Here is a 15,095-nt window from a genome sequence, read left to right on the forward strand (position 1 = left end):
GAGCGTGGACTTCGCCTTTGCAGACTTTGGATGTTCAGCAGTGAATGTGCAAAGTTTCACACATGTCATACAGAACTACCCGGAATAAACTTGTTAAAAATTTGTCTCAAATTTTGCCTTTTGCGTTTCCTTTTTTGAAGAGTGTATGTTAGTACTCTCTCTATGCCTCGGTTTTATTAAAAGGAAAGAAAGAAAACATGTTGCAACAAAAACAACTTTTTAAAAACAGAATAGAACAAGAGCGATGCTCTTATTGTCACGTAACTGAAAGATAACTGGGAATGACTGAAATGGAGCTTTGATTGCTATATCGTATTCGTCGTCAGGTTTGCTGGAAACCTGAGCGCGAACAAAACTACGACTATTTCTGTCAAATGTGATAGAGGGCGCCTTGTGTGTTCATAGTAAAGCCTAAAGGTAACAGTGTATAGAACTGTAGTGATGTTATCAGACTGTTACGATAGGAAGATTGTTGTTATGTTATTGTTGAAAGTATTAAATTGAATATTGTTTCAGCTCGGGAACGATGAAAGCGATTATCTCATACTATTTTGTGTATGCTCAGTAATATTTATATATGCTTTCATAACAATAAAACTAAAAAGTAAGTCCTAATTGACCATTAGCATAAGCCTACTCTGTAACTAAGTAACAATAACATAAACTTATTAATTTTTCCTGTTTTAAGAGCAGTTAGGTCGCGTGGGTTTCTTATCGTTTCTCTGGTATTAGTACTAGCCTCTTAAAGGGTTACGTATCGTTTCGCGTTTATAGTACATATAAAGCTACGGTAAGATTCTGTACTAATATTTTAAAGTAATTACATTGTTTTGAAAGTTTACATGTCAGTGATGTGTGATGCTCTGTTAACTAATTCGTATGACTCCTGTCACAAAATACAGTGTTATGGAAAAAGTCAAAAGAAATATTGAAAATTAAAGATGTTAGACATTAAAGTAAAATAGCTTAGATAAAGGGTATTTCACACAGTTCTAAATGAATTATTAACGTGAACAAATGATAAAAACATTGTGATACCTAGAAATAATGATTTAAATTATACTTTACATTATGAATTATTAAATATAGAATAATTAAATAGTGTTTCAAATATTATTGATCATAGTAGTGTAGGTATATTTGGTGTTTTTTTCTGTGTCCATGACAGTTTTGTGAAGCTTTGAAATATGTATATGATCAAGTCTGTATTTGGATTTAAATTTTTTTGTATTCATTTTATCAGTTTAGAAGCCATTTAAAACCAACATGTCCAACGTAAAACAGTCTTGGTCATCTGAGATTTTTATCCAATGTTTTTTGTTTTTGTTGTTTTAGGAAATTATTTTTTTTTGTATTCTCTTTCATAATAGTTGAGTGTATTTAATTGAGTATTATTGCTTTAGTAAATTATACTAAATCTTTACACCATATTCTTGAGGTACTTGAGGTATCAATAGAATTCTGAGTAATAATATGTTTACTTTTAAAAAATATATAATATCTACATAGATCTTATGAGTTCTGATAACTTAGGTTAAAATAATTAGGTTTGAAGATACTATAATGAGCTTAGTGGAGTATCTTTGATGTTTGAACACCTTGAAATCCCAGTAAATAAAACAAATTTGGACCTGAGGCTTAACCAGTTTGCATGAGATTAGTGATTTTTCTATAGTTTTGAATTATCAGCATTTCAAATCAAATAATTCTCCACTCAACTGGTTACAATAATCAAGATGGCTACTAGAATATTTTTTGGTTAAAAAATGCACATCATAGTGCTAGTGTAGAATTTTCTCTTTAGAGCATAAGATGAGTAGATGTTATTCATTTAGAATATTCATGATGGTTATGAAGGAACAAACTTTAAGGTAATCATAGAAATAGAAGTTTTATGGTTTTTAATGAGTATATTTATTTCTCCTAGCATGTAATTTGTATATTGGCTAGTTAGAAAAGATGATGTACTCTTAGCTCCGGTTTCTTTATGATCACGCTCCATGGGTTTTAAACAAAAGAAATACATTTGGTTAATTTAGGTCAACTACATTTATTCCAGAAACCTTTTTAATATGTTAGCAAACACATATTATGATAGAACTCAATCTTTGGCTTAAAACTACTAAACAGTCTTTTTTTATATTTCACATTGAGTTTTTGTTAAGTGCATTTTATTTGAAGGACTTTTTTTTTCAAATTAACAAGTTCTTATGCTGTCATATTGTTTAAGTTTTACTGGTTAGTAGTTTGTACAAGCACTTGATTCTTTTGGATGGAATCATAGGTTAATTTGGAAAAGAAAATAATAATAAACAGTATTTAACTATATATGTTTCTGATTATTCATAACTCATTTTTAACAGTTTATCACAGTCACTGCCTTAAAATAAGGAAAGAATTTGGATTAGTCATGCTGACTTAACTGCTTCTGACACATAGGGAAAAGACTACTGGAATCAGCAACCAAAATGTAATATTGTTATATAAAGTTCACTGCATGCAATAGGGTAGCAAATCTATAGAATAAATTGCCATTTACTGTAGTAGATGCTCCAGTTTTCTATAGGAATTTAGGAAGAAGATTTGTGAATACTCTGGGAATTAGAATTATCATGGTAATAAATCTCCTTAAAATATTTTACTAGTGTGTGGACTATTATGTGAAACAGCATTTCAACTTCACAAACAGCTGACTAGTTAGTGTGTTTGATATCAATGACTGATGAACTTAGTTTTACAGTTAAGGAAGGAATTAAAAGAGAATTATAATAATGTTCACAAAAAGTTTACAGAAAGTTCAAAATTGTATGTTAAATCTTTTTTAAATACAAAAGTGTAGTATTTGGACTTGGAATGTTTTATACACGAGTTAAATAAATATTAAAATAATGTTTTTTTTTCTTCTTTTTCAGAATCACAGAAAGGGATATTATCAAGACAATATTTTTATGAACTTGTGATCATATGTCTAAATGTAAAACTCCCAGATGGGCTTTTGAACTTCAAGCTGAATACAAAGAAGAGCTTTTATGCAAACAGCATAGTTTTATAAGAGCAGCTGGAATTTGTTCAAAGAGTTGTGAGGTAGTTGATCACAAAATGACATCATCCATTACATCTCGAGCTGCTGTGTCAGAATACCAATGGTAAATTAAAGAACATTTTTTTGCATTCAAGTAGACACTTGTAGTCGTTGTTTTATTATATTTGATCCAATAAATATAATTTCTGATTTTTGGTCAAATGTCCTATGGAGTAAATTTGCCTATATGGAAATTTTAATATTTGTTAGTACTTTATTTTATACTGTATCTTTGGGTAGTTTTCATTTGCTTTATAACATTCTGTCATTGTGAAAATTATATGTAGTTTGTTTATGTCCACCACCTGCTGGAGATGTATCATACCATCTAAGTATGCACCATTTTTCCTCCTCCTTTCATACTTTAAGCTTCTTCACTTACAATAACTAGTAATTTAATTTCATATATGAATGATTTACAATTACAATGTAATTACAATGATGAATATCCAAATCCCGCAATTTTATTATACATTTTTAGGTATACATGATCTTAAAATCCATGTGAATGATTGGTTTTCTTTCTGTTTTTCAGGGTCTACTCATTGATGGACTCTTCTCGGGTATCCACATTTTTAATATCAATTCTTTTGATTATTTATGGCAGCTTTAGGTGAGTTCTTGTTTTTGATTTACCAGATAATTATTTGATTGGTTGTGTGGTTTATCTTACACCTCTAATGAGTAGAATTATAAGTGTGTTTGTTGGACTGTGTACATCCAAGTGTTATTAGAACATGCAACAGTTATATTAATTTTATCATCTGTGATTTTCACAGATGAATGGATTTTTGAGCAATTAAGAGATAGGTCTGCTTAAAAACAGCAGGGCCAAACAGAAAAGTCATGGTGTAACTGTGTTTTAAAAAAATGAGTGAATTTTAAATTTCTATGAGAAGATAAGGAGACTAGACAAATTTGATGGAAAAAAACAGTCTTTATTCCCAAATAAAAGCAAAAACAATATTTGTACTTGCTTAAGCACTCATTCAAGTACTCCTACCAAGTCAGCTTTCCATCTCTTGGAATTAACTTCTTTAGAAAGTAAACTGGTATAACAGATGCCTCAGTCATGCAAGAAAGCTTGTATATCTTCTCTTGTGAGGGAATCACCACATAACTGGCCATTACTTCACAACATACTATTAGCTATAACATACATTCACCATCCACTCAACCAGCAATGGACATTTTTAATATGGAAGTACTGCAACTTCCCCTTGGGCAGAATAAATATTATCTGCTATATAGAACAGATACATAAAAGCAACTGGAACAAGGCAGTTTCAACATTTTTTCAGGATAACATGTTTATGTCAAAACTAAACGAAAACAAAACTTTTTAAATTCCTTTGTTGCTAAAAACAAGTATAGAACAGTGATTGTACAAAAATGAGCATAATAAAACTATTTTCTCCTAGCAAAATTTGATATTTTGGAGATAATCATACATAGTACTTGCATGAAACAGAAAACTGGATAATCTGGCTAAATGTGAAAATAATTCAAATCTAAGAGAGTATTACTATTTTAAATTCCATTCTAAGTTAGTAAATATCTCAAAATCTGAGTTCACAAACACTGAGTCTAATCTACTTAGTAAAAGTTTAAAATATTCTTCCAAAATCAAGTTAAGTGTTAAAGACTTTGAAAATCTTAATGTTGAATCTAACTCTGTAACAAAGAATATATACTATTAAATCATTCAAACTTCTTTTGAGAACTGTGCTAAAAATGGAAGAGTTTGAGCAGAAAATATCTGTAAAATCTAAAATAAAATAATGATAGTTTATAATCATAAAAGTGGACAAAGATAATACAACCATTGCACTTGAAAAACAAGATTATCATAGTAAAATCAAAGACTTTCTTGATTGTAACAGTTCTGTGCTCCTAAACCTTCAATAATGTTGTCAACTTTTTATTAAAAAACAGCAAAAGCCTACTTAATGAACTCCAAGCTGAGTTGTTAAGCATTATAAATCCTTGCCTACCATGTTTATATGGACTTTTCATACTACATAAAATTAATATCCTTGTCAGACCTGTTGTTTCCTATACTAATACTTCTGCTTTCAAACTAGCACAGAATACCCAAAATATTTTCAAAAATCTAACTGTTTTTAAACTCAAGTTTGGTATAAGTAATTCTCTGGAGCTTGTAGAAAAAATTTAAAAAGTGGAGATACCAAATAATGCCAGAATTGTTTTGTTTTTTTATGTTTGTAGTCTGTTCAACATTATACCTGTTAGTGAATGTAAGCAAATTGTTAGTGATTTAATGAATACAGAAAAAATAAACCCTATTTTCACCAAGGAGTTAAAAACAATTATAACCACTTGTCTAAATCAGAACTGAACTACTTAATTTTATGACCAAATATATAAACAAAATGACAGTTTCACCCTTCTCTCCTTTACTTGCAGAAGTCTTTATGGATAATTTAAAGAACAAATTGTTTATTTTCGAAAATAATACAAAAATGTTAAATGTTGGTGTAGACATGTCAATGATATGATTTGTTTGTGGACAGGATCCAATGTCATCTCAACAATTTTGTAAGTTTTCTAAATTCACAAACAAATTTATGATATACACTATGAAATCTGGTGAAAATGGAAACATTAATTTTTTTACTTAAATATTGTTATAAATCATGGCACATATTTTCAAATCTTCAGAAAACTGATTTGTAGTGACACTGTTATACAAACTTTTTCAAGACATTCAATATCTTAAAATCTTGTCATGTTCCATAGTTTGTAACACAGACTTATCATTATACCCTTGTAATCTGAATATTATGAAACTGAATTGAAAAAAACTATGAAACAAACTGCTGTTAACTGTGGTTATACAATAAAGTTAATTAACACATTGTTTAAAAAATTGAAGGCCATAAATTTAAAATCAGTGTATCCATATGCTGTACCAAACAACAAAGAACTGGTTTAAGATTAGCTTCAAAATATATAACACATTGAAGAAAGAAATCTACAGACTTGCCTTCTAGTCTAAAACAACCTAGTAAATATGTTGTTCAACAACAAAAACAGAATAAAATAAAAGTACAGAAACAGTGTCAAGAATTCAATAGTATATAGGTCAAACAGAATGTTCAATAGAAACAAAACTTAAAAAGCATTCTAAAAGCTGAAAATTGAAGAAAGTGGATTCAACCTTTGCATCACATCTTATTGAAACACAATTTGATCTGAAAACAAACAGACTTTACATATCTGTGAAAAAGGTAAAACATCAGACAGTTTGGAAGTTCCAGAAATAAATGAAAGTCTAAAAACATTTTAAACAACCAAACCAACGTAAACACCTCACCACTTGTCACTACCAATTCTTTGTCTTAAATGTACATAAACAAGTACAAAACTTTTCAGTATATACCTGTATTGTCTTTACTGGGAAAACCATGGTCATGAATAGATAATATATTTGTGAAACATACAGTTGTCTTGTATTTCCTTAGTTTTGTAATTATGAAGTTTCATCAAGTACTTATGGTTTCAAATATCAATCAAATAAAACAGTACCTTTCATTCTTATATCTAGTCAGATAAGAGTACATATATCTGTCGTTGTAAGTATTTGTGTGTCTGTGCATATTTGAATATTTATATAACTGTGTTTATCAGAAAACATACACAAGTAAACATTATTCAAATTTATTTTGTATTATGTTATTGAAATAATGAATATTATGGACTAACACTTCTTGATGTAAACTCTGGCTGTATATTCATTCCCATCCTTTCATGTGAGTGAAACCCTATCTCTTCCACTAATATAACATTTTAAAATTATTTTTAACACAAAACTAACAAATACATTTGTTTCTCATTTGTGTTAAGTAGCTCAACAAATTTTGATTTGAATGAAAAATGAAGTGTAAAATATTGGATAATTTTTAATATTTTTATGGGGTTTGCATGTATTCATTCATTCTGTAGTTAATATTTAAAAAGTCACACATTACGTCTTTCTTTTTTGTGCATAGTTTGAATTTGATGTTAATCATTAGTAAAGGTTAGAATCTGTTAATATTTTATTTAATGTGTGAAATCTACACATGATATTGTAATTGACTAGTTTTGGAAGTTGTATGCTTGGAATTTGAAGTCGTGGGTGCTCATTAGGTGAAGCAATGATTTCAAGACTAATGCAAACTAGAGGGTACTTAATCCAAATTTCACTCAAAGTAAATTGCTTTTCAGTTGTTTCAGATTGTTAAAGTATTCTGTAAACAGTATGCATATGACTGCTTTACAGGTCTAAGTAGTGTTTCAAATTGATTTATATTTACTTGTACCCTTGTGTAACAACAACAGCTTTGAGAGCAATGTAGAAGTTGTAAACTCTAATGTAGCGCAATAACATTTTACAAAATAATCATTTTAGGAGAATATAAAAATAAACTGGATCATAAAATGTAGGTGCAAACACTTTTTATATTTAATATGCTAAAGCTTCAACAGTTAAACCCTTTCAGCTTTTAGTTGGATAAAATTTATAATTACTTTCATTATATTATAGACATAGAGCAGATGTTAATTAAAGACAGGTTGTTCACTTAATCGGAACTATTAGTATGTGTATGTTTAATTGTTAAGCGTCATTATACTTTCTAGTATGTATAAAACACTGGAAGAAGGTATGCTGGAATACAAAGTAGATTAAATTAATATAAAGATATTATTGTACATCAGTACTGTGTTGTGTAATTTGAGATTAAAATTTTGTTTCAAAACCAAACAGTGAAAAACAATTAATTGTATATGCACAGGATCAATCCAATGTATTGGAGATGAAATATTCATTGTAATTCTGAACTTACTATTTCTATTTGTACAAAATACAGCACATGTTTAGTAAACTGTGTGTGTCTGTTGTGAACACAAACTCTAATGTGTTACAAAAGCATTTGTTTCCTAGATATGCCCCTTGGTGTGGATTCCTGTATGTGGTGAGGGGACCTCCCAGGGAAGGTTCTGTTCTTTCTGGTTACCTCTTCTGGGATCTAAACATCCACCCACGTGTTTGCCATGCGTGGCGACCCGTGAAGGGGAGGAGAGGATCTTGGTGGTTGAGGGGTCAGACCTTAACACACCACTTTGGCCTTGAATTCCTGTAGATGGGCAGCTTTTGGGTGGCCCCCTTTGGGTCAGTCGGCTGGTCCACTTGGGCTATAGTCATCCAAGTACTAGTGTTGTAAGTTCTCAATGGGTGTTTTGGATATTGTGTCTGATGCTGGTGTTTGAATATAGTGCTCACGAAACCCTGGCGTTGCTGCAGTGTCCTTGCATGACATTGTAGTGCATCCCCTCGTAGGGCTCTATGGTGGGTGGGGTCAGTGGGTATCGAAATTTTCCTTTTTTCCTATGGATCCTCCTATGAAAAATTTAAATAAAATAGTGAAAAAACAGTCAATAGGTAAATGACCACATCTTGAAGACTCTGAGCAGCAATCTTCAACATCTGTAACACATGTACCTCATTTTCTTATATTACATTCTCTTTCAGAAAAAACTTTAGGGCAAATGTCCCCTTTTTTTATTCAGAAGGGACTAGAGGGACTTGCTGACTCTCCTAAGTCAGTAAAGAAACTTCGATCTGGAGACATATTGGTTGAAACATTCACATTCTAACACAGTGAACTCCTCTTGAATTCAAAGGCAATTGGGGATGTACCCATTGAGGTTACCCCTCATGTTACCTTGAATTCATCACAAGGAGTTATTGTTGAAAGGGATTTGAAGAACATCCCGAGTCGGAGATTCTCACTGGTTTCTCCATTCAAGGAGTTTTTGCAGTGAGATTCATCTACACTTGCAAAGATGGAGTTACACTGTCGACACATATCCTCGTTTTGACATTTACATCGCTACGTGCACCTGCTACCATCAAGACGGGTTATCTAAATTGCAAGGTGCGGACGTACATTCCAAACCCTCTCCGATGTTTCCAATGTCAGAGGTTCGACCACTCAAAGACATCATTTCGTGGTTCCCTGACATGTACTCGTTGTGGTGGCAAGGACCATGATGCCTATGAGTGTGACACGGACCCACATTGTGTCAACTGCAATGGTTCTCACCCTTCCTACTTTTGTTCTTGCCTGAAATGGTTGGAGGAAAAAGAGGTGCAGCGTTTGAAAACGACTCATAGCATTAGTTATCCTGAGGCTTGGAAGTTGCTGTCTGCCACTTCATTTCGGACATATGCTGCTGCACTTCGTTCCACAACTACAGTGGGAATGCAGACAGATCTCTCTGTGCCTCCAAGAGAATCATTTTCAAAACATATGAAAAGCCTTTTGCCCTCCATGGTTAAAAAGGTTGATGAATCAACTTTTACACCCATCTCTGTTCCTCCCATACATTCCAACAAATCCCAAGATCCACATCCTTTGGTTTCAAATACAGGCATTTTTTCAGATACATCTTTTTCTCCCACCCCAAGATGCAAAACAATTATTAATTTGTGTCCTCAGTCACTGGAATTCCCTTCCAACAACAAAGACCTGCCCAATCGACCCAGGGCAGGATCCATGGAGGTCCATAGACCTCCTCCGAATAAGGAAAGTAAGGAAAAAAAGACATGGTCATAAACAGAAGAGTTCTCCAGTCACTTCGCCTACCCATCATTAAAAATGGCCACCTTGATACAATGGAACTGTCGAGGTTTACGTTCTAATCTGGATGACATCAAAACACTGATTGCTTCCTACCATCCTGTATGTCTTCTTACAAGAAACATTTCTGAAACCTGCTGATACAGTCACCTTTTGTCAGTTTTCTCTATACAGAAATGACAGGCTGTGTGATGGACAAGTACATGGAGAGGTGGCACTGTTGGTTGATCAGCATGTGACCACCCTGTCTTTGTCACTCAACACACCCTTGGAGGCCGTAGCCATCCGTGTTTCCTTGGGTCATACCATCACTGTTTGTTCTCTCTACCTGTCTCTTGGAGAGACATATGATCAATCAGACCTTGATGCTGTCGTTGAACTGTTACCATCTCCCTTTTTTAATTCTGAAGGACTTTAATGGACATCATCCCCTCTGGGGAAGTGCTGTTATTGATAGGAGGGGTCGCTCTGTAGAGCATATGCTCTCTGATCACAATCTTTCTCTTTTCAATACTGGTTCTTTCACTTATTTTCATGCACCTAGTCAGTTCTTTACTGCTATTGATCTCTCAGTTTGCTCCCCTCCATTATTCTCCCATTTTTCATGGAGGGTTGACAATAATCCACTGGGTAGTGATCATTTTCCTATACTTTTGAGAGAGACTGGCCATGGTTGATGCCATCCTATCCGCATGCCTCAGTGGAAGCTGGATCAGGCAGACTGGTCCACCTTCACTGCTCTCGCAGAACTTGATCCTGCCATCATGAGTCAGCTATCAATAGATGACTGTGTGGCAGTGGTAACTGACTGTGTTATACAAGGAGCTGCTCAGTATATTCCTAAAACCTCAACACGTTTTCCATGATATCCTCGTCCGTGGTGGAATCCTGCCTGTCACATGGCACGGAAAGCTCAAAAAACAGGCCTAGGATACTTTCCGTAGATATCCCACACTTTCGAGCCTCATCGCTTTCCAACAGGCCCATGCACATGCTAGGTGGGTAAGACGTCAATGCCAGAAGGAATCTTGGATTAAGTTCACAATTAGCATATCTTCTACCACCAGTTCCAAGGTCATATGGGACAAGATTTGAAAGGTCAGTGGCCACTACAATTCTGTCCTCCTCTTGATCTTGCTCTCTGATGGCCAAGAGGTAGCTGATGTCTGGAGCATTGCCAAAACTCTAGGTGAAAGCTTTTGCTGGGTATCTAGCACTTCTGCTTGTTCCTCCACCTTCATGGCCATCAAGACTCGGGCAGAGCGTTCACCTCTTTCCATCTGAACTGACTGTCTCTTTAACTATAATCATTCCTTTACACTGGTGGAACTGAAAATGGCCCTTCTTCAGTCTGGCAGTACATCTGTTAGACCTGATGAGGTACACTATGACATGCTGCACTGTCTCTTCTCTTGATATTCTTCTAATTATTTTTAACCAGATCTGGCAGGAGAATGTTTTTCCTAATGCCTGGCACCAGGCTATTATCTTACCTTTCTCTAAGCCTGGGAAAGATACCAAGATTCCTTCAAACTACTGTCCAATTGCTTTGACGAGCTGTCTCTGTAAGACCTTAGAGAGGATGGTTAATGCTCATCTTGTTTAGTTCCTTGAATCAAACAACCTCCTTTCGCCCACCCAGTGTGGGTTCCAACAACAGTACTCCACCACGGACCATCTAATTTGACTTGAAACATCAGTCAGAGAAGCCTTTCTCAAACGATAACATCTTGTATCAGTATTCTTTAGCTTTGAAAAAGCTTATGATACAGCATGGAGGTATGGCATGTTGTGAGACCTCCATATATATGGGTTACATGGTCATTTGCCCATTTTTATTAAACATTTTTAAGGGACAGGCAATTTCAAGTTTGTGTTGGTTTGACACTTTTCTGTTCTTTTCTACAGGAACTTGGAGTCTATCTGGGCTGTGTTTTGAGTGTCACACTTTTTAATATAAAAATTAATGCCGTCACTGAACAACTCCCTCTTACTATTGAAAACGGACTCTATGTCGACGACTTTCACATCTCGTGTCGGTCGTCGAACATGAGGTATATTGAGCGGCAGCTACAGACTGCTCTCAATCGTTTCCTGAAGTGGACTGCAGCAAATGTTTTTAACTTTCTCTAAAATCGTTTCCATGCAATGATCCTGAACTCTGTATCAGAGAAGTTATGCTACCTGTGGTCCCTGAGACAAAGTTCTTGGGATTGTCTTTGACCATGAGCTGACCTTTATACCACACATCAAGCAGCTATGAGTCAAATGTACAGGAGCACTGAACATCCTCCATGTCCCTTCCTCCACCACTTTGGGAGCAGATCGATGTTTTATGCTAAAGATATATCGTGCTCTTATTCGATTGAAACTCAACTATGGATCAGTGGTCTACGGCTCTGCCAGACCCTTGGCCTTAAAGATGCTGGACCCCATTCATCATCAAGGACTTTGACTCTGCACTGGGGCTTTCCACACCTCCCCATTTCAAAGCTTATACATAGAATCTCATGAACCTTCTCTGCACCTTCGCCGTTTGCAATTGTCTTTACTATATTCTTCGAAACTCCGTTCCTTACCAAAGCATCCCACCTGGGGTTGTGTTTTCCTTCCTCAGTGGGCCATACTTTTTTCAGAACAGATGATCTGCCATTGCTCCTTTTGGACTTCCCATCCAGGCGCAATTGGATGAATTGGGTCTGTTCTTGGATAACATTGCAGAATCCACTGGTCAGCCCATCCCACCATGGCTTATTACAGTCCCCAAATGTGACCTTTCTTTAAGTCATCTGAGAAAAGCAGGTGCTCCTGATTGGAAGTACCGTCTTTTATTTACTGAACATCTTTCGAACAATCTTTCCATTCCAATGGTTGCACGCAGAGTCCACTCTCCAGCTTCTGTGTTCACTGCTGAACTGTATGCCATATCTCTTGCCCTGGATCATATTGATGCTAAGCAGTACTCCAACTGCACCATTTATACTGACTCGCTTAATTCTCTACTGGCCCTGGAATCGCTTCACATTGGCTCACATCCTGTTCTCACTGATATTCAAAACTGCCTGGTCTGTTTCTCATTAACATCTGCTTCTATCCAGTTTTTCTGAATACCAGGCCACATTGGTATATGAGAGAACAAGCTTGCAGACATGGCAGCTAAATCTATCTGCTTTGGCACTATCACCACTGTGCCTATTTCTGTACATGGACTATGGTCCTGTATTCAAGGCTAGGCTCCGTGCCATTTGGCAGTCGGCTTGGAGTGAGCAACGTGAAAAAAAAAACTTTTCCAAATCAAACCCCCTTTTGGACTTTGGCCGTCTTGCTTCCGTAAGGTTTGGAAGTAGGAATTTATTCTAACTAGACTACGCATTGGTCACAGTTTTTTAACTCATTGTTTTCTTTTATCTGGAACTGTTGCACCAGTACATAGTTTATGTAACACTCAAATCACTGTAAGCCACATTTTACTTTTTTGTCATCGTTACGACTCTCAACGACGGCACTATTTTAAACATGATCTGTCCCAAGGTTTGTCCGTAACATTGGACAGTGTTATTGGTGATGGTGACACTGTCCACCTTGATAAAGTTTTTAGTTTTTCTCTGAATGGCTTTGCTTCCTCAAATTGATCCATATTCCTTTATTGTCCACTGATATTATGTACAAGAGATTTTCCTGTCTTGGAAGTTCTAAATTCCTGATCTAAATATTTTGCATCAGAAAGAGCTATTACATACCCTTCTTAAAAGTTATTTTCAGTGGCATCACATTACTTACAAAATAGTAACAGTGTTAGAATTTAGTTTTGACACATTCTGTTTCACTACACCTTTACATCAGCTGTGAGTTGTGTGACTTGCTCTCATTCAAAATAATTTTATTATAACATACACAACCCTATAGAAACAAAGAACAGAATGTGAATGGTGCTCATTCATTTTTAAGTTTTAGGATCTTTCTCTTTTTGGCCTGACACTTCCAGGTGGTTAGGGAACTTGAGTCAAAATTTGGGGCTGCTTGGAGTAAATTATCATTCTATTTTAATGCAGGAGTATCACTGTATTGTATATATTTTTATTTGTTGAACATTGTTTTATGATTTGATTCGACATTTTATAGGTTAAACTATCTACTTGCACAATTTTTGCATATTTTGAAATAAATTGAAATTTTGGATTGATTTGACCATACTAAGAGAAAAAGCTGAAAAAAAAACAACTTATGCTTAACCCTCTCAGCACTGAATAACAACTTTTAATGTTTGGCATGGTGCTGAATATATGTTTGATACTTCAACTAATTACAGTATCAGTACCAAAAGTATGATATCTTGGCAATAACTCAACAAAAGTCCCTGAAATATTCAGTGATTGTACACAATACTATATATGTTAAATTCAATACATAAGAGTAACAGGAATAAAGGAAGGTGGCCTGTTGCGCCAACCACTCCGAAAGGATTAAAGGTAATATATGTATATATATTTATATAATTTTGAACATACTTGTAACTGAGCACAAATAAAAAAGATAAAATATTGTTTCTTTAAAGGATGGAATATAGGGTTGGAGTCAGAATAAATGTTTTGTGTAAAAAGTAATGTATATTTTATTATTTATGGAATATATAACAATAATTATTTACAAATGATTTTTGATGAATATACCACTTGACAGCCCCCACTGACTCAGTGGGAAGTCTGAAGGCTTATATCACTAAAAATGGTTTTGATACCTTTGGTGGGCACAGCACAGATACCCCATTGTTGTAGCTATTTGCTTCACAGCAAAACAAATCACTTAACAATGTATTTTGCTATTGTAATCTGCAGAAACTGGCTATCCATTATTGCCTTTGAAAACTATTAACATTTCCATCAGTAATCAAACTACATGTTTTCTCATGTTGAAGATGCAACACCTCATTTTCGTGGATTGTTTTCAGCCCAGAATTATTATAACACTTTTTTAAGTGATCCACTGGTATATATCTCAATGAGGCTTGAGATGTTTAGTGTAGTTTTAACTAAAATTGACCCAAACATAATCTATCTATATATTTATTTATAAGATTATTTCCTGGTAACAAACAGTGTGAAAGTTGTTTTACATTTTGTTTTATTACACATATTTTATTCTCTGTGTAATTTTCAAACTATTATTGCAATAGTATTTGCTAATAGCTTGAATGTCCTGTATCATCAGCTTGTAGTTTTAAATCTTTAGATTTGTTGATTTTGGTTTTGTTCTAGATCTGAAGCATCAAGTAATGTTCATACAAAACAGAAAATAAAACTAAATATGCAATGATTTTCAACATCTTTAAGTCTATGGATCATGTATAAAAGATGTTATATTACAAA

The 15,095-nt window shown here is 34.3% G+C and overlaps 1 protein-coding gene across 3 annotated transcripts in view; it reads left to right on the top strand.

Annotated features, from left to right (window-relative positions):
• The first annotated feature begins 401 nt into the window (after nucleotides 1–401).
• The window catches only part of LOC143236879 (signal peptide peptidase-like 3), a 46,291-nt gene continuing 31,597 nt past the window's right edge, over nucleotides 402–15,095 (top strand). For 2 of the 3 annotated variants that reach the window (XM_076475526.1, XM_076475528.1), the window contains exons 1-3: nucleotides 402–604; nucleotides 2,913–3,146; nucleotides 3,618–3,695. In XM_076475526.1, coding sequence (XP_076331641.1) covers nucleotides 2,965–3,146; nucleotides 3,618–3,695 — 260 coding nt within the window. In that variant the 5' untranslated portion in view covers nucleotides 402–604; nucleotides 2,913–2,964. Of the gene's footprint in view, nucleotides 791–2,912; nucleotides 3,147–3,617; nucleotides 3,696–15,095 lie in introns of all 3 variants that reach the window. The other variant, XM_076475527.1, reaches the window with a different exon arrangement.

The sequence above is a fragment of the Tachypleus tridentatus genome, chromosome 13, assembly GCF_004210375.1.
Source record: "Tachypleus tridentatus isolate NWPU-2018 chromosome 13, ASM421037v1, whole genome shotgun sequence".
In the NCBI taxonomy this organism is placed as follows: Eukaryota; Metazoa; Arthropoda; class Merostomata; order Xiphosura; family Limulidae; genus Tachypleus; species Tachypleus tridentatus.